This window comes from Falco punctatus (genome assembly GCF_963210335.1).
Source record: "Falco punctatus genome assembly, chromosome: 1".
NCBI classification, from domain to species: domain Eukaryota; kingdom Metazoa; phylum Chordata; class Aves; order Falconiformes; family Falconidae; genus Falco; species Falco punctatus.
The window spans coordinates 44,993,099-45,013,769 of record NC_137580.1 but is presented as its reverse complement, the minus strand read 5'-3'; the positions used below and the strand labels follow the sequence as shown (position 1 = coordinate 45,013,769).

Below are 20,671 nucleotides of genomic sequence, written 5' to 3'. Positions count from 1 at the left end.
TGATTGGGGGTAAAAATTCTTCAAATTTATTTATTTATTTATGATTTTTTTTAATTTTTATTTTTAATTTTTTTTTTTTAATTTTTAGCATGTATCACCTCAGTGTCCAAGGCTGGTACCAAATTCCTCCACAGTAATTCCTCCTTTGAGATCGATTCGCTTGGTGCCCTCAGTGTGACAGAAAGACCTTGCTCAAGTTTTGGTCGTGTGAGAAGACAAGGTCTAATCAGTGTCCCATCATGTGAAAACACAGATCTGGCCTACAAATATGCCTGGTGAGTTATTCTTAGGCTTGCCTGAAAATATTCAAGTTTTAATCCAAGAACATAATCCAACTTTACAACTAGAAGAGTCAAATCTAAGACATTACATATGCATTTATTACAATATGTTTTCGTATTTGAAACCATGTGGAACAGTATAAGAAACACCAGAACAAAAAATATGTGTTTTTACAGAGTGTGATCTTTTTTGAACCTCCCTAACTGCCTCAAAAGAGCAAAAGAAGGGCATGGTGATTTGGTATTCCACGTTCGCTTTCCAGATATAATACTGCATTTCCAGACGTTGCAGGTAACACCAACTAGATTATGAAATGGAATATTTAAACTGTTGCATGGTTTAAATGCTTTGTTAGTTTGTCTGGGCTACGTTAAGTTTATATGAGTAGAAAATAATACTTGAATTACAAAAGCAAGTAGCTTTTTCTCTCCTGACATCTCAATCCACTCCTGGAGATACATTCACTGGGAACTTGCAAAGTTTGTTTAAACCATTTAGTCTTTGGCAGCTATAAGGGTGGGGTTTTTTAATAGCATTTATTGAACGCTATAGTCCCAGCATTCAACAAAAATACTACTGAAGTTTCAGACTGCAGATTTTATATCTTCTAAGGGCGAAAGTAAAATAAACACAGTATATCCAGAAACCAATCCTGATACAGACAGGGGACATTAAAAACAATTTTAAAACCAACCAGAAATGTTCAATCGAAAATTTCTTTGATGGAAAATGCAGTTTCTGCAAAATATAACGAAATAAAAAAAAATTTATATTCCAGCTTTAATTGTAAAATTGAAACAAAATCCTTCACTCTGGTTTGGATCTACCAGAATAATAATAAAAAAATAATCTCAGTTTAAAAATGAATCCAAACACTTTCAGGGGTGGCTGCCTCTTGTTTAGGCTTTTGTGCCGTAGTTCTCTCCTGTTAGCTGTGGATCAATGCCAGTTATAAATGGGGTATGCCAACAACATGTGGACAGTCCCGGAAACTCTCCTTCCCACTGCTTTTTCCTTACATCTCTAATCTGGCACTCTCAGGAGCTCTCAGCTAGCTGTGTGGGGAAGGGATTTGCTATTCATCAACCAGTGCCTGACAGAAACACCTGAGCAGTCAGTGTCTGTGCTTTCCATTGTGGCAGGGCTCTTGGGGGAAAAAGGGGAGTCCGATGTCTTCCCACTGGAAGGGAGAAGCAAGGAAGGGGTGATGTTCTCCAAGCACAACCAGCTGCTTACATGCAGGTAAGGTTTTGCATTCCACAGCAAGTTTTCCAACCTGAACCCAGGTATGGTTGTGCGGAGGACGCCCAGTAATGAGAATGTGTGTGCCTCGGCATTGCTCAGAACATGCGTCTTTGAGATCTTGAGGTCTTTTCCCTACTTGATTCCGCATTCATTTATATCCCTTTGAATTGTCAGGGTGTTGAGTTAGTTTGATTGCCTCCCTGGATGAAAGATCGTTACAGGAGTCCCAGGATATCCCGAAGTTATTCCTCCACCTGGGAGGAATCTGCCAGTGCTGCACAGTCCACACAAAGACCCTGGCCAGCAGACACAACTGGAGATGCGAAGCACCCCTTCCAATGGGAAGACTTCTGTCAGAGTTTAGATGAAAAAGATACAAGATACTCCTACAGGATGGAGAGGCTACTTTTAAACGAAGGAACAGCTCAAATCAGCAAATCCTGTTGACCACAAGGGAAGTTTCTCTTCCTTGCTTTCTTCAGGTAATATTGAAGCAATTTAATACATGAAAACAGTATTGCAAAGGTTGCAGTTTCAATGTGTTTGAATCCACTAACCTCCCTCCTACCGTTCTCCTTCCATAATCTGAAGGTGCTCACACTTGTGGTAGCTTTAGCTCCTAGCCATGGAAAGTCCCTTTATGATCAATGGAGATGAAAGCACATCATGTCACAGCCCTTCATCTCTTCCTTACTGGGCACCTGAGAGTGTCCTGGTTGGTGAGACACCTACAGGGCAGATCTTGATGTCTGATGCCATGAAGACACTCTGCTCCATGGCTGTCTATTTACCCCAGCTATAGCTAATTACAAGAGGATTGAACAGGTCTTTTAAATTACCTACCCAAAAATTAGTCTGTAAAGTTACAAATTTCATAACACTTTCTTGCCTTTTTTTCTTGTAAAGCAATTATTACCCTCTTAATTAAGTTGTCACAGACTCCCAGGTGTGTTGATAACAGTTTTTGAGGTTGTCATTCATGCTCCATTCATGTATCAATGACTTTCTCAGCTGTCTGGATTGGAAGAGTTTGCCTGTTCAAAATATTTTGGAATCCATCCACTTTGGCTTTTCTCTAGATTTTTTGTGGCATCGAAAAGCACAGTCGGACACTCAGTGGAGTGCTCAGTTTTGTTTCCATCTGGAATCACACACCAGGACTTGTGGGGAAGTTATAACTGGCCTTAGAAAGTAATATGGAATTGATCCTCTGAATTTGGTGAAAATCTGCTTAAGAGGTAAATTCCAGTTGATGGCATTTTCAGAATTTCTCTCTTTTTGGGTTGCTTTTTTTTGCAATAACACCAAGTTTTATTTGAACGGTTTCTACTTAAATTATGCATAGTATTTGTTATGCATAAAGGACTTATTCTACCAGTTCCCAGGTGCATCTCAAAAGCAGGTAAATGCAATTAATTCAATATAACAGTAGACAGTAACTTGACAGTGGTGTTGGAAACCAAACAGTGACTACATCAGTGATCTGCTGCATGGATGGTTGTGATTACCTGCTTTAGGTGAACCGGCTTTGGCAAGGGGTTGGACTGGACGATCTCAAGAGGTCCTTTCCAGCCCTGACCATTCTGTGATTCTGAGATTACAAGTGATATAAAAGTTGCAGCAAACCCAGTCTTTAAGGATCTCTGCAAACATCTTGCAGAGCTCTGCTTTGCAGATTCGACCAGCTGGGAAGAACAGATTTGTTAAGGGTGAATCCAGGCTGGTTGGGAACATTTGGGCTGCCCCTGAATAGGAACTTGGTCCATCACGTCTCACACCAGGCTGGATCTGCTCAGGGCTTTGTGGGATGCCCTGGGGATCAGAGGCATGGCCCAGAGCAGAGTCCTGCTGGTGGTTCACTGAGCAGCCCCAGCAGGAAGAACCCATTCTTGGCCCGCCTTCTGGGGCAGAAAGACCAGCAGGATAGAAAACAAAGGTTCCACTTTCTCTCCTTCAAGCCACCACATCAGAAATATTAATGAAGGTGGTAAAGCCTGGGCAGCCTGTCCTTGGGGCTGGCTCATCTACCTACAGTCTAAGGCCAGCCTTCACCGCTCGGTTGAGTTTGCAGAGGGTCGCACAGTGCTATGTTTCACATCAGGTAAGTATGCAGTGCCAATACACCTCTTGCATTGCCAATAGTGCCTTGTTCTTACCCTGTACTTTAAACTTATTTTACTGCTCTTGATAGTGGTGTTTCCAGATGTTGGGATCTGGGTTTTTTTAGTGTCTCTAATAGAAGTAAGTCAAGTATGCAGATTGCTGATAAAATAAGATGCCTTTAAGTAGGAAAAAACCCTGTGATGTCTGTTTAACCTCAAGTGCTTTTATGACTGTTAACACCAGAGACCATATCTAGTTGCTATTTTAAGTACAGGTCAGAACTGGTATGCAGGAGCTGTAGACAGCAGGGACAGAAGCTTGGGTCCAGACTGTCTCTTTGTGCTGCCCAAGTGTGTTCCAACTTCTGGGATAAGTCAGGAGAAGGAATTACATCGGCTGCTGTATATCCCATAGCATCATGTAAACAAAACTGCCTTGGCTCCTTCCTGAAGGCTTCAACACAGTGAGCACAGCAAGTATCTCTGCAACAGAGGCACAAGTGCCTGAGGGGTACTGGTAGCACAGGGACACACTGTGCTTCCTGTAGCCTGTTTGTGGTCTGAGATGCAGCTACGCTGTAGAAGTGGAGCCAAGGTGGCTGGACCATACAATAACTGCTCAGCCTACAGCACCTTTGTGAGTCAGGGAATTGCTGCTCCCTGAATGAGTCTAAATGACTTTCTGCAGGGTCATCTAGAGATATGAATTCTGTTTTCTCAAGTCATCAGTATCACCAGAACCCCAAGAGCATATGACCTCATTCAGTGCACATAACACTTTAAGCCATGATCTATATTAGGCCCCAAGAGATGGTGTAAGAGTGTTATATTGGCAGGTGCATTGCCACAATCTATTAGGGCTAGGCTGTATTTGCAAGGCTTTATAGAAAACGTGTCTGCTGTGGTTTTTTTGGCCTTTACTGCATTTACCCACCCCATCTGTTATTTTCCTGAAGAAAAAACTCGCATGAATCATCCCATGACCATTTTAGAAAGATTCAGCTGTGGGGCTGATACTCCAGTTTGCAGAGCAGGGGCGGTACTGCAGGGATATATAATTTCAGAGTGGTGTCAGTATTTCATACAGCTGCAGCCCTCTCTGCCCACTGGGATTTATAGGAGTAATGAAATGCTCTAGCATTTCCATGGACTTCCAAGCTGAACCAGAAATGCTAAACACTAAAATCTGTCCTTTGTGTTATTGACATCTATGGTGCAAGTTCCCATCCAGCTAAACTCCAAGCCTAAATTTCAGAGCGGTTAGTTGAATTAAGCAGGCATTGAGGAGCTGAGTGGATGGGAAATGGGAGGTAGAAGCGGTCTGGGGTTTTGTAAATCATCCACAGTGGTCCCCTGTGCATGGGATGGCCCCTTCTGCACCGCGGAGCTGCGCCGTGTCCAGCGAGAGCAGCTCCAGCTGGGTAGCAGGTGTGCAGCAGCAGTGACCTGGTTTGGGAGCGACCTTCTCTAACCTCACCATCATGCCAAGATAAAGATTGCCCGTGTGTTCCTACACACACTCTTGTGCTGAAAGGTCATCTTCTAAGTGGTCTTAGAGAGAACCTGAACTCCTGTGGAAAAAAACATCTTAAGATATCTCGGGAAAAGAGAAACCCACTCCTCAAACACTTTTCTGCATGGATAAATAGTGTAAAACAAAGGTGTTTAAACACCAGGGGTAGTTCAGTTCTGCTTGGTTCTTACTTGTGTCATTAACAAGCATTTGGATGCAGAGGGAGGATAGTGAAGCATACAGCTGCAGGTCCCAGTACTGCTGAACCAACCAAGAGACAAGATGTCCTGTGGCCCCACAGTCCTGCTTGAAGTGCCATCGTAGAGCTTCAAGGTACTGCGATGTGGGTCCTGAGGGGCTGTTAGAAAGTCCTGGCTGCCGTGGCAGAAATGGGAAGGTGAGTCTTCAGAGCCCATGGTGGTGGTTTGTGGCTCCATTTTTGGCAATCAGTTTTGGCTCTTCAGAGCCCTTTTCAAGCTGAAGAGCACTGGGACTTAGACTCCTAAAATCCTGCTACAGAAAGATTCTTGATACTTTTTTCCTATCTAACCCCACTTTGATTTTCACAAACATTGGTGAAAGTTGAATGCCTTACCAGAAGTTAACCGCCCAATTACCCTGCAGATTGAGATCCAAGTCCTAGCTGAAAAGGAATGCATGGTATTACCTGACTTCCTCGACTTACAAGCCTTTGGAAGTGTTAGCTATCACCTAAGCAACACAACTTGAAAACTGCACACGGGAAAGGGCTTCTTATTGTATTAGTCTCAATTTCTGCATAGCTGAGAGAGACACCAGGTGATCTCTAACTGCAGCAAGAAATGAAAGCCACAGGATCACAAAGGCAGCTAAACACTCTTTTCTGTTCACTCTTTGGAAGCTGGACCGTCTTTTCAGTGCTGCCATTCATTCTTGCCTATCACATTTCCATCAATAAACTTCCCAGTCAAGTCCTTATCTGCAACTTATAAAGCAATCTATTCTCTGCTTCACCTTTCCTGTGTGAGAAATCTGCAAGCGTGCGTGCACCAAAGCAGCCTGCAAAGAATTTATAGGCTTCCTGCATATTCATGTGGTTACTTACACCCTTAAACAATTTTATTATTCTACCTGTGCTTTTTGTGCTTGCGGAGTTGGGGCTGTGTACACACAGAGTTTGCTGTGCTCACATCAGCCCTTGGCGGAGAGCTTGCTGTAGTCTTTTCCCCATGGGATGATCAGCAGTGCCTGCCCCGGCTCTGGGGGTACAGGGACCTGAAGCTGTGGCTAAGTTGCTGGCACTAGTGTGTACATGCTTCTTGCCGACCCAGTCTGGTGGAAAATGGCTCTGACGACTCATTTCTGATATGGTTAGGTTTTTTTAGCAGCCCCAGGCATCCTGAAAGAGAAAACTGCCTACGAGTAGCCTTTGGAGTTGCAGGAATCTCCCCCTTTCCTCCCTCGGCCCTGGTAGAGGGAGGATGTGTGTCTGGTGGGATAATAGGAGGGGGCAGCTGTGTTGTTGCTGTGCCTGGGTGACCCCCCCTGGCCTTTTCTGCTGGAGCTGCAGTGCCAGAGGGGAGCTGGGGGTCTGCTGCACATGACAAAGGGGACTCTGGGCTGATGGATCAGCCAGCAGGCTTGTTGCAAAAAAAGGGAGACTTTGGCAAAAGACAATTCTGAGACGTGTGTTTCTCTGGTGGAACAACTGAGCATGTTATTCTAGTGGTATAAATTAAAACTGCACGTTCTGGCTTTAGCTTGTACCGAAGCCAGGCAGAGCATGGGGAGGGAGCTTTGAGTTAAGCACTTGATCAGTCATATTGTAAAACCTCAAAACTAAGCCAGAAGGCGACCTCGGTTCAAGCTCCAGAAGGGAAGCACACATCATCTGTTGGCCTGTTTTTGCTGGACTCGAGGTTTCATTCATGTGCTCTGGCCACATCGGTGCATGACAGCCCCTCCACCAACAGATAATTCAAGCTTGTTTCCCCCAAGGTGCAGCACTGGATGTGCTGAACTGAGATAACAGCCAGCAGTGGGAAGGAAGCACATGGGCTCTGACATGCTGAGTGTGCTTTTTAAATGTTAGGATTGTGTCCCTCTTGGTCCCTGGCACTATACTTTGAGGTGCGATGGAGACCTGGAGTCATAATTTCTGAAAGTCCACATAAATCTGTAGCTTTCACATCTGTAGACTCATCTGTGGCCTCAAGTGCTTGATATGAAGGGGTCTGCAGGTGCATCTGAACACCTCCAGGCAAGGTAAAATAAACTTCGCTTCACTATTGCATAAAGCCACATTTTGATCTCAGCCTAAATGTAGATCTGGGCACACTGTCTCATTAGCACCAAGCAGAACTGGAAAAGGTCCGAGGACTGGTAATGGCTATGGGAGAATGAGCTTCAGAGGAGATCCCTCTCTGGGGTTAGGGTTTGCTCAGCTGAGCGTGATGATCTTGTTTTACACAAAACAAAAACTGGTGGCGCAATGAAACAATCTGATTAGAGTAGTTTTTACCCAGAATATAACTGAAGTCACTGACCTTCTTGTCACAGGCTGTTGCAAAAGCAAAGGTGGATTCAGAAAGGGCTTTGACAAATTGTGAGGAGGTGGCAACCGAAGAAACCAAGGGTCCAGACGCAACCTCCCACTCAAGCTGTTACTAAACTCCTGGTTTTCCAGAAGCTTGGGGGTTTGGCCAAGAGTTACATCCTCTCCTTCCCCATGCAAGCCACAAGACGCTGGGCTCTGGATGGACCTTTGCTCTGACTAATGTTCAGGCTCCAACACTTGGAGTTTACGTGGCAGCAAGTCCCAGTGACGTAAGTTAAAATTCAAGTGCCAGCACTTGTCAGGGATGTGACATTTGTTTGGATTGTCTTGGTTAGTGTAATTTTTCTTCTGTATATTGAGTTATACACCCTAGTATTGTTCCTGCAGCAAACCAGTCACACCCTGCTAGCATTTTTGTGGCCCACAGATCTTCTATTTCCTTGATTCTTGCTCATATATGGTCATGAGACTGAGCAGGGACAGCTGGGGTTTGAAAAAGCAAGTAGTGATTTTCTGTATGCGCAAGAGGATAACTTCAGTGAAGCTTCAATTTCAGAAAGTGCTGACCTTTGAAGCCTTTTGAAGATTAGGTCAGGCTGGACAGCTCTGAACAGAAGGGTCTGAAATCACCAATCAATTGAAAAACTTGCACTGAAGCTACCAGAAATAATTCAACCCTCACATAAAAACTGCAGACAATTATTATCATATTATTTGCATGTTTGCTTTAATTGCTATACAAATGAAAGCTAAGCTCTCTCTCACGGTGTGATAGATTTGGTGTCATTTATTCTGTATAACAAACCTGATTCATTAAAGTTTCCCGTCATTTGGCAATCAGCAAAGGCCTGATTTTGCCTCTGTGGTGAGTGACTCAGGGCACAGACACAGCGTTTCTCGATGTGCGTAATGATGCTGGTGCATAGTTCATGGGTTTAAGTGTTCTAATTGGAGAGGAGTAAAATAAGAAAACTTATCATGAACTTTACACGATTGTCATTGAAGATGGGCTAAGTGGAGTTTCAGTTCTGCTGTGACCACTGAGATAGCATATTCAGCTGTAGCTGCCTGGGTTGGGCTTCCAGACTGTGCGTGTTGTGCAGAGAGGTGGAAGGTGAGGTGTGTATCAGGGGCTCCAGGGCACGACCCCCTCCTTTTGCCATCTTCCTTCTTGCTCGCGATGCTGCCACCCACTGCCATGCTCTGCTGGTAGTGCCAGGACCTGGCCAGCCACATCTATCCTGGGCTCCTTTGTGCCTCTGCCCCCACCTCTGTGGGACAGAGCCTGGCCTGGAGGTGTGGCTGCCTGCGCATCCCAGCAAGCACCCAGCAAATAAATCCCTAAAGCGAGATCTGCCCTGGCTGTGAACCAGAACTAGAGAGCTCAGCTTTCCCAGGGATGGGGAGGAGGAGGCAAAGATTTGCAAGCAAAACCACCCATCGCCTCTGTAGCAGACCCTGTTGAGCAAGGTTGCCTGCTCTTGGGGCAGACATAACTCTCCCGTTCACACCAGTATTTCTACATCGCCCATACCAGAGCTGCAAGGACAAGGTCAGCAGACGACTTTCCTCCCTAGTGCCACACTACAACAACTTAGAACAGTATACATCCCTTGTGATCTAGAAGTACCCCTAGATACTACATCCGTTGCTGCTCAGGAGCCAGCTAGCTTGGTGTCCTCAGGGTTTCTTCTTGGTGGTCACCGTTGGTGGCACCCACAGGTCTGGAGAAGGTCAGATGGAACCTCTGGCAAACACAAAGATGTGATGTTTCATTCCCGGCCTGTGTTTTGTCACTGCTTGTGCCCTGTCCTGCAGGGCTGTGGATGCTGCCTGCGGGTATTTACACCAGTGAGCACTGCACACATCTACATTAGACACCCAAGATCCAAGCTTGATTTCTCTGTGGAGGGTGGGAAGGACTTGCAGGGCCCTCAAGGTACTTGGTGGCAAGGTGTGTCCCTTGGTGGCAAGGATGATTTTCTTTTCCTGTGTATCCATGTGATGCCTAGAAGAGCAGCACCCCCGCCTCCCGAAGTAGAGGGGTAGTAGAAAGTACTCTCACAGTAGAAAGGCTGTTTCTCTCACAGTAGAAAGGCTGGGTTAGACGGCAACACCTCCCAGGGGAGGTGCAGGTGCTGTAGCAATATTCACTCTACATGTTGAAAAGTGCCATTTCCAGCCACGAGCCGGTGCAGCTCCAGCCAGCTGCAATCCTGACAGCCTTTGCAACACTCCGGTGGATTTGCTCTTCGCTCGTGCTGTTTGTTTGAAGGAGGAACTCCTTTGTTGCTCTATCAAAGTCTCGCTGACATAGCCTGCAGCTATGAACAAATGTTGTGTGACTGCGAGCTGGAGCATTGAAAAGACAGGCAGCATGTTCAATATTGATAAAGAGCAGAACGGGGGCTTGTTGAAATTGTGCACAGGCAACTTTTCCATAATTAAGGGAGCAACAGACGTGATCCCTTGCCTACAAATTAAATGACTAACAAAAGCAGGAGAAGCACATGACGTGCAGCCTGGTACACGCCTGTGAGCAGAAGTGATGGTGAAAGGGACCTGAGATGATTCCCAAGGATGGGATGTATGTGCCTGTCGTTCCTTTGCTTCCAGCTGGCAGTGCTGGTGTACAGAAATCTCATGTTATGTTCTCAGCTACTAAACCGTGCGTGCCTTAAGCCCCAACTGGAAGTGGAGCCCCCTCATACAAGGCCCCATACCCTTTCTAGTGCTCTTGTTTATGCTGGAATGGTTCAGCCTGCAAACGGAGCCGGTAGAGTAAGGGGTCAAATCAACCTATATCTGTGGTCCCTATTCACAGGGGCTAATATATGTATGTGATCGCTTCCTTTCTACCTGCAGCTTTATCCTATGTTTGTTCTTGGGAATGTGTGCCTGTGAAGGGTCCAGTGCTGTGCCTTTATACTTTATACTTAACAAAATGAAGACTTCTGCTGGGCAGCAAAAAATGGGACTGAGGCTGTTACTAACTTATGCTGGGAGAGGTAGCATAGATGCTGCTGGAGTTGAGTGTGGGATTTTCTTCCGATAGTTATGAATGCCTGATGCGCCTAGGTTACAACTGCAGCATTAGAGATGTGCCCACCTGCTAACCATCCTCTTTCAGACGCCACTTGCTCTGTATTCCCTTCTTTCCAAGTTTTGTGTGCCTTTCCAAAACAGAAACTTTAAAAAGAGTTTGCGAATCCCTGCAACCATACCAGGCCATTTTAAGTTGTGATCCCACGGTCCAGGCCATACTGATGCATACTTTTCTCACCCTGGAGTCCCTGTGAAGTCATAGGGGTTTTGCTTCAATGTTCTTCTGGTTATCGAGGGTTCAAGCACGCAGATCTGCTGCCAGGACGAGGGCCAGCACAGGCAGCCTGCTATCTGCACAGATCTCATCGAGCACTGTTTAAAATGGGCACAGGCATCCAGGTCTGTGCCAATGTTGTAATTTAGCAGCTGGCATATTTAAATGCTTGCAAGTGGGATCAATCTTTTTTTAATCATTTATGTTTAATTATTGTTTCCAGCTAGTGGTCTTGCGTTTTATTGCTAGCAAGTTTCCAAAGAACATTTTTTAAGCTTGAGCTGAAAAGCCCAATACCACCCAGCAAGAAAGAGCTTATAACACTTCAAGTAGGAGACTTCTCCCATGCTTGGAGCTCCTAAGCAGGTCAAGGGTTAAATTCACTGTATTATTTTGGTTGGAAGATGCCTGGTCTGACTTCTGCTTACAGCTGGGCCATGTAAAGTAGGCTGAGGCTGCTCAAGCCTTGCCCAGTCAAATTTTGGTTATTTCCAAATAAGAAGATTCCACAGCCTTACTTACAGCACCAGTTGGTCCCCGTGCTGTATTGCTGTATAGGGTTATCCCACCCCAGATGCAGGACTTGATATTTGCTGCATTGAGCTCCACAAGGTTCCTATCAGCCTGTTTCTCCAGCCTGTCCAAGTCCTGAACAGAGCCCTCTCCTCCAATGCGACAACCATTTAATTCAGTTTGGTGGTGGTGTGAAGTTCATGAGGGTGTGCAGAGAACTGGCCAAGCAAGGTCGATGGTAGAATGCAGCATGTGCTGCTTAGTGTGATGGGTCTGGCTTAAAAAACACATACGGAAGTAAAGACTTGGGTCCTCCAGCACCCTTCCCTGAAAGAAATGGGGTCAAGGAGCTGATGAGCTTTGCTGTGGCAAGAGCCTCAGGGTGGCACTTGTCTCCAGATGTTAAGGCATGCATTGCCTTTCTGTTGTCCTGGAAGAGGAGTGTTCACCAGGGTCACTGTTCAAAGACCCCTGCTATTGCATGTGGCCAAAAGGAAACACCATGGCCTCACAGAACTTTTTTGCATCCCCCCTATTTGCTAATAAGCATTTAATTTCTCATTCAGTAATTAGCATTTCATTATTATTACTCAGTATAATCACCTTTTCTGAACTCTCTATTTACCTGGGCTGTGGAGAGAACAAACATTAAAGACCCAGTTGATTTCAGGTGCATGTTATAAGCCATTCCCTTCCATTTTATCAGGTAATTCAGGTTGCAAAGGGCCTCAGGAAGTCTCTAGGCCAATCTTCTGCACAGAACAGGGTCAGCTATGAGATCAGACCAGGTTATTGTATGTGCTGTGTTGAAGAATGTGTTTTTAATCACAAACGTATTTGCTCATGGCACAAGCATGCCCAGAGTGCCCACATGCCTACCCATGCATGCCTACACTACACAGGGGTGCAAAGATGGAGCAGGCTCCATGCGCTCACCGCAATGTCCCCACAGGTTGCACAATGTGGCATTTTGTTTAAGAACGACTGGCTATCAATGTGTTCCATTGCAACATACATTACCCTATCAGCCTCCATCTACTGAGAAATGAAAAACTATGGATGCCAACCCCTCCTTCACTATTCAAAGCGTGAAGGAAGATGATGCTGGTAATTGGGTGTTTGCTGTCTAAAGGAGGAAGTTTGTAACCCATTGCTATCGCTGGCATGATGCCTCTGTAAAACCCTAAGCCACAATTTATCTCAGCCATTTAATATCTGTGTGGAGGGATAGAATGGCATAGTCAGAACGAGCCATCGTGATCTGTCTGTTTGGGAATACATAGCTTTTTATAATCTTCCATGGACTTTTTTTTTTTTTTTACTTTAAACGAAGAAAATTAATGGCTAGATTCTGCAGAGAAATAATGCCTGATGTGAAGCACCGTTTGAAGGACAGTGCTACATGAAAGCTGAAATTGTCTTTTTCTTTCAGCATGGTATCTGTTTTCTTTTAATCACAGGAATGAAGGACTAGAGTTTCAGTCTTAACTGTTAATTTCCTGTCTATTGTCCATTCAGACAAGCTCCTGCTGTATCTCTTATAATAAATACCTTTAGAGACGGGGCTGAAACGTGGGCCTGCCCTCTGCCCCTCTCCAAGGGCACCTAATTCGCCCAGTCTGGGTCACCCTTTCCAGGTGATGCCAGGGCTAAAGCCGCGTGCTGAGAGGATGGGGGCTGAAGCATGGAGGAAGAGGCAACAGAGAATAAAGATGGCTGGTAGAGCTGTGCAGAAATTCAGGTGCAAGAAAGATGCCCAGATGCCTTTAGCAAATGGGCCAGGGGAGAGGACATGACCGAGAAGCTTGTGACAGTGCCAGCCAACGCAGGGGCAGTGAGGAGCCCCGGGCACAGTCACTGCAAGAAGGATCTTGGCACATCTTCCAAGCAGGCTGCCTTCGAGAAGGAATTGCCTGAGATGGTTTGAAAAAAAAGGTATTTATAGTAGCCAAAGCACCCTGGGCTAGCCCAGCATTCTGCCCTTGTCCCACATTAATGGCAGTGGTTAATGGTAGAGCAGAACAGAAATATTTAGGGAAAATTGTTAAAAATAGTAATAAAAAAAATTTTAAAAAATTAAGGTTGACAGCTATTTTTTATCTCTCATCAGAAGTTTTGCTGCCTTGTGGTTAGTAGTTATTTTAGAAAACTTTACCTTAAAAAAGTACTGATTTTGATCTGACACACCTACATTATTTCTTATCAGTCACAAGGAGCTATTGGGGGCATAGTATTTTTTTAAGATGAGCTAAATATAAGTACAAAGCTTAATGTGATTTTTTTCCCTTTTTTTTTTTTTTTTTAAGCTTACAATTCTGGAAAAAAGAACAGTGATCTTACAGGATTCCAAAACTGTGATTCTGAAGCTCTTGAATTATTCATATGCTCTTATTCAATGCACTGTGATTATTTCTGATGCTTCAAACTCCTGGATAGCTTTTGATGCCTGTATTATTTCTATGTAAATTCCAACCATTAGTTGGTTTTATCAACAAGGTTCAGATTGAATCATGCCTCCCCTGTAAATTAATGCAGGCTTGACAAATGGAAGACAAGCTTTAAACTATCAAACCACAGACTGTTAGACGTGGGTTTAGAACAAAAACATATATATGTTATTTCAAGCTTCAGAGGGTGGTATCTGAAAATATTACCACGTATAGGGACATTTAGCAGATTGGTACACATGGAAGAGTGAGCTAAACTGCAGGCTTGAAAGGCTTTTAAGATGTGTAGATAGACTCCTAGCTCTGCCACGGACTCAGTACTTCACTGTTTCCAGGCTGGAGACCAGAAAATGTTAGTCTGGCTATTGACTTATTGTCACTATATCTAATTAAACCACAAAAATTGTTTTCAAACAAAGTTAAAGATCAAATTTAAACTCATAAAAGCAGGAAAATCAGGATAGGGTTGAAATTGTCTCTCTAATTCACCCCAGCATGCCTTTGGGCTGTCTTTTGCAGAAATGGCATGTGTCATTGATTAGAGCCTACCCAGCTGGGGGGGCCCGCTGGGAACGGTGTGGCACTCTCAACACTCAGTTCTCATGCCCTTCTGCATGAGACTTTGCCTTTAATATAATTTTATTTCATTATTGTAGCATTAATTTATTTCAGACTACTACCAATATATATATATATTTTAATTACCCTTGCTTTTCTCAGCCAACGAGGGGAAAAGATATGATCAGCTTTAATGGCTGAGAAGTTTTCTGAGCAGAGCACAGTCAATGCAGTGACCGATTCAAGCCTGCAGGCACACAAAGTTGTACCTGCAAATCTGGTCAATCGATTTGTTCCCCTAAAGCAGTGATGAAACTGGTTTAATTGCTAATGAAAACTTACATCTGGTCTGGACCAGTAAACTGTGGGAGACACTGATACGGAAAGCAAAGGAAACCTAATTTCCCTTGGTATTGACCACTACAATGTGTCACAAATAAGTGGTAGAAAATATTAAATAGAAGCTGTAGCAGCAGAGCCCATTGTGGACTGCCAGTAAGAGCAGTTTTGACCTCTTGTGAAAATAGAGGATGGAATATGGCCACCTCTAAAGCAGAGATGTTTGGATCTATCTTTACTGAAGAGAGAAGTTACACCTACCAGGTGGCAGAACCAGAGGCATCTGTAAACCTGTTCTCCCCTTAAACCATATCTTCCTTTTCCCTTACCCTCCCCCTGTCTACCTATCTTTTAATCAGATATTTAAAACTCCTCATTAATTTTTCAGCACGCTCCTTCCCCAGCTGGAATGAGAGCTGCTGTGAGGAGCAAGTGGTAACAAGAAGGAAATTTTGCTTGAGCAGCGATCCCTCAGCCCTGCCAAGGCTGTGCACTGATCCTGCAGGCTGGGCTGGATGTTGGTACTGTAAACAGGTGGTTATTTGACAGGATCTCTGCAACAGATGCCTACAAGACCTAATCCCCTTGCATTACACAGGATTGTGCTGTTGACAAGCACATTAAGAAAAGGGCGTGGGATAGGGAAAGTTGCTTCCAAGTAGTTTCTGCTTACGCTGTTTTTCAGGGATATAACAGAGTCCCACCAGCAAGAAGTTGGGGCTTGAGCTATCTCAGGTTAATTAGGATTTATACCCAAGTCTCAAATGAGCAATTTATCCAAAGATGGCTGAGTCAACGTAATCGCCATCTCCCCTGCCTGGACTTTGCTCAAGAGCAGACCATTTAGTGTGTAGGTGCTGGGACAGAGACGATCGGTCACATTGCTGGGAAGGAGGAAGAGGGGTTTAACTCATTTCTTCCTGTGACATTTTCCTGTGGTCAGTGAAGGCAGCTCACCCTGGGAGGGCTCAGGTTTGTTGTCTTCTCAACATCTGCTGTTTCTTACCATCCCTTTCCTGGGAAATGTACATAGGCGCACCGATGCTGCTGGACCACACAGCAGACAGGGGCTATAGATGCAAAATATCAGCTTACATTTGCCTGCTGTGGGCTGCCAGGACTCTTCTCAACCCCATGCACTTTTTTTTCTACTTGCTGCTGCTTGGAAATGGAATCCTGCATTTCTTCAGTCCAGTGGGGAAAAATTCTTGGCTGCAAAGCTGAGTCTCGCAATCTGGTCTGCAGGCCAGCAAGCCCTGGCCAGCTTCCAGGTTCAGGATCTTTCAGATGTGGGGATTTTCCATTGAGGGTATTCTGCTTCCTCTTCAAATGTTGAGAAAGATGCATTATGAGAATGGCTCTTGCTGATAATCACCCCAAAAGGAGAGACAAAAAAGTATGTGCTTTCCTACAGAGCCTGCTCCCAGGATCTGCAGAAGGCTGGGGACTGAGATCAGCGCCTGGACTCCTGCCCAGAAATAACTGGCCATTGGTGTGCCTACAGTGTTTTGGGGCTCGTCTGTCCAGCCAAAAGGGCAGCTGTTGCCTCTGTTTCCACAGGCCAGAGAGTAAAATGTCTGACTGCACTAAAAAGCCAAAAGAGAGATTCTCTCTTAATATGTTTTTAGGCATATTGAAGAGAAAGGCTAATGCTATTAATTTCTTCCAAACTTAATTATGTTTATTATTTTATAGGCATTCAGAGCATCCCTATTTTCCCCTCTTTCTCAATTGTCATAAGCCTTATGGTATGAGGGGAAGGCCTGAAGTAGGCATCTATCTCCCACAGTGTTGGGGGCACCCAAAGAAACATCTCCACCTGTGTGCAACGCATTGCTGGAATACACTGCATGCTGCAGTCAGCTCTGCCGACACCACCTTCATGGGCATCAGCTGCTGCACTCTATGGCCAGTCCTTGACAGCCTCCAAAAGGTATGTCCCTTCCCCACCAGCCAAAAGGAGGTCTTGGTTCTCTCCTGGCAGCATCAGGAGCTGAGATGGCTACATGCAAGTGGATGGGAGTTGCAATTTGAGTTAAGATGGACAACAAATACTGCAATACACCCATATCAATTAGTTGCAACAGCTCACCTCTCATGGTGTATGTTATGGGTCACAGGTTCTCCCGCTTGCCTCATCTACATTGGGCACCAGTTGCTGTAGTCAGAGTCCAACTCAGTCAGCCTCACAGGAGGCACCAATTGTTGCAGCCTACTGCAACAAGGCTTTTACCATTGGTCAGATTCTACTGTCCATGCTGTTCTGTCTTCCTCCAGAGACCAGACCACACTGTTTCTTCTCCATCCAACACCCACCTCCTCCCCTCCTCAGGGCTATTTAACTACGTAGCAGAACGAGCTACAGCTGCACATCATCCATGTCAATCAATCCACCGCCCCTGAAGCAAGCCCACAGCTGCACACCATCAATGCCAACCAACCCACTCCCTTCATTCCTCCACAGATGGGGTCAGTCCCACAGGCAAAGGGGGATATGCAGGATAGCCAGAGGGTTGTTATACACCTGGGCTTTGTCTTTTTAGAGACGAAACCTCAACAAAGAAGTGCTTAGCTGACAGGCAGATCACAGGTCCAACTCCCTTGCAAAGATGATGAACCTCTATTGCTTTCCATCCATGGAAAATTGGCAGCAGGTCCAGGAAGGGAAGCTGGTATGGACTAAGCAAGGGCTGGTGTAATGCTGATTCCTGTAATGAGAGGTCTTGCTGGGTTATTTTAAGTGCAAGGCGATGCTGTTCCAAAATCACAGTTGTTAAAATATCTACTTCTGGGTGGTGGATAAATGCCTGCGAGTCAAAGGCTGATTTGGACTAATTTCATGTTTTCTGAAATTATTCCATTTGGGGTTAAATGGCCCAGCAGGGGAAACTGTCTTTAAGCAAGTGCTTAAAATCTTACATGCATATTTGTGAATGGCTCCTCAAAAGAGATCGAGATGAGCTCCCTCTCTGTGCTGGGGCACAGCGAAGTGCTTTGTTGCATAAATGAATCCTAAGAAGTTCAAGGTTAAAAACTTATGCTTTGTCCACAGAAGAAATTGAAAGCTGGTGATACAAACAGGCAGTGAGAGTGTATTGAAATACGGTGCCACTGCTCAAGGAAAAGCATCATGCTCATGCTTCCGGCATTGCTTGCACCATCAGGATTATTACTTTGATTTTTGAGGGTAATCAGAAGAACAGAACTTTATGATTGAGAGGGCATGGCTCACTGAATCAAGGATCAGAAAATTTCTCATTATTTTGGGTGGAAACAATCTCCAAGGCCGTCCAAAGCTTTGACACTACCTGAGCACATAATGATAGATCCCTCATTTTTTCCTACTTGGCAACTGAAATGCTACATTTTGTTCCTCTGTATATTCAACCTTACTATCATTAAATAATGGGGGACTCTTATTCATACTGGAGGATTTCTAAATTGTTGTTTGTTCAGGTTTTTTTTAAATTGCTTCGGGATTTCTGTATCAGAAGGGGAAGGTGGGAGACATCATGATAAAAGCAGTTGGTTTCAAGAAAACGGACATAAATAGACTCATGTTTGGTAAATAAGACCTCCTAAGAGGTAAAGCTAATGGAAGATTAAGTTGTCAGTTCTTCAGAGTAAGTTAAGGACTGAATTCAGACTGTCCAAATGCAAGCATAGGAAATTCAGTAGGTGCCAAGCTGGGTAGATGGTGAAGAGTTTTTCTTTAACACCAGACAAAAAAACACAGCAAAAAAGAAGAGGTCAGATTTCTAAGAATAAATCTGAAAGAACAGCACAAGCATTCAGGGATAAAACCAGAAAGGCCAAGGCACAAAATGAGATCTCAAAGATAACCAGAAATAATTCTGTAAGAAACATTAATGGAATGAGGAAGATCAAAGAGAAGATCGGTCTGCTGCCCGATGGAGAATGAAAGCTGTCTGCAGATAATTACAATAATCTTGAAGAATACTGGAGAAGGAGAGAAAATATTTTTTTTCCCAGAATAGTTTGGGAATTATAGTCCAGTCAGATTAACAACAAGTCTAAAGGAAAATAATTTGAAGATGAATAGCAGTCAACATAGGCTGGTCAAAAATAGGTTGTGTTAAACCATTTTAATTTCCTTTACTGCAAAACAACCTTTGCAGATGGGACTGGGGAGGAACAAAGGTCACATAGCTTAATTTAAAAACATGTAAAGTTTGCTTGGTAACTTTGCAACAGTAATGAAACTGAGAATGACTGCAAGCATGTTGGAGGAAGGGGTACTATTTGTGTGATAAATCAATGAAGTGTCTGAAAACACAGGGCTTTAAATTCAGCAGGGGACAAATGCAAAGTACTCTTAGCCAGGCACACTTTGCTAAGCAAAGAGGCTGGGAAACAACTGTCTGGCAAGCAGTTCTCCAGAAAAGTATCTTTCCTTATAGCAGGTAGAAAATTAGCTACAAGGGGACAGTGGCATGCTGCTGTGAGAGACGAACATCCCACTATCAGGTTCAGACACAAGTGTGCTCTGCTCTGCTCAGCGTGGGAACGCTGTGGCCAGTTTTGATCAATGAATTTTTAATTCATTCGACAGGGTGGATTGGATGGACAGATTGGAATGGATGGACAGGACAGAGTTCGATGTCCTCTTCTGGAAAAGGTTGTGGGTTTTTTACCTTATTTTTTTTTTTTATATATTTTTTTTAAGCTCTGATCTGTGAGTAAAAATTGAAAGACCTGGAGTCACGTGGTGGCACCAAAAAACCCAAAAGGCTGAAGCAAGGCCTGATGGGTGCCTTCAGGTATATAAAAGGCCATTTCAAAGAGGACAAGAAGGTTATCTGTGCTCATGATGGTTAGGACAAACAATGACACTCGTAAATTAACATAAGGGAAATTTAAATTGAGCCTTAGGGAAACCTCTCTAAGGAAAAGGGTAATAAAGCACTGGAATAGGTAGCTTGGAAGGGTTGTGAAGTTCCTATGATTGTAGGGTCTTCAGGAACAGATTGAACAAACATCTGTCACGAATGACATATGCCAATACTGCCTTCAAGTAAAGGCATCTTTGATTCCTTCCAGGGCTATTTTTTGATGACTCTGCACAAATCTAGAGATGTAAGTGACTTACTGGGAGAAATTCTTGTGGCTGTGTCATTACCTCCTTCCTGAGAGGGTACCGCTTTGCATAATTTGGTTCATTTATTGCTATTCACTTATGTGTAATTAAGTACTTGAGGTGAGCAGGGAGAGGGCAGTTGTCAGACACCATTATGGGAGGGCTTAGCTCCGACAGATCAAAGATGCTACCATTTGGATGGTACACATTTCGTTAAGGCAACATGCTGCTGTTTTTCACTCTAACTCTTACTTGCTATTTCCTTCTCTAAATATGTTGTCTTTATCTGAGAGAGCCTGGGGAGCTGTAAATATCTGAAGAAATTCTCCATATGCTGGTGATTTTCAGGGAACTCTGCCATACATAATTTCTGATAGGAATGTTTGAATAGAGAATTAATGTACTTTGGGTCCTTGATTATTCTGTCTTGCAGCAAGAAGAGCATTGGCATCAGGCTGAAAGTTAAACAAGGCACTACTTTCCCTTTTCTCTCTCTCTCTGATCTTCACATTCACAATAGGACTGTTGGAGTCAGAAAGCAATCAGATGGGATGTACAGTGATGACAAAAAATCAGTATTGTGTGGCTGAAGTAATCTTTTTATTCCAGGAGCTTCTAATGAGTAATGAGACCATGTTTCATATCACTCCTGTTAAACATGGCAACATGAGCATGCATCGGTCTACAAGCAGAGAAGCTTTAGTAACACATGAGTAAAT

General features: G+C 44.2%; 1 protein-coding gene across 2 annotated transcripts in view; it reads left to right on the top strand.

Moving 5' to 3' along the window:
• LOC308054344 (uncharacterized protein) overlaps positions 1-20,671 on the top strand; it is a 62,450-nt gene that overhangs the window by 16,712 nt on the left and 25,067 nt on the right. The window contains exons 2-4 of one of the 2 annotated variants that reach the window (XR_013924074.1): positions 89-275; positions 459-573; positions 1,425-3,628. Coding sequence is in view for 1 of the 2 variants with exons in the window: in XM_080366975.1 (XP_080223101.1) it covers positions 19,475-19,493 (19 nt within the window). In the remaining variant the exon portion in view is untranslated. Of the gene's footprint in view, positions 1-88; positions 276-458; positions 574-1,424; positions 19,494-20,671 lie in introns of both variants that reach the window. The other variant, XM_080366975.1, reaches the window with a different exon arrangement.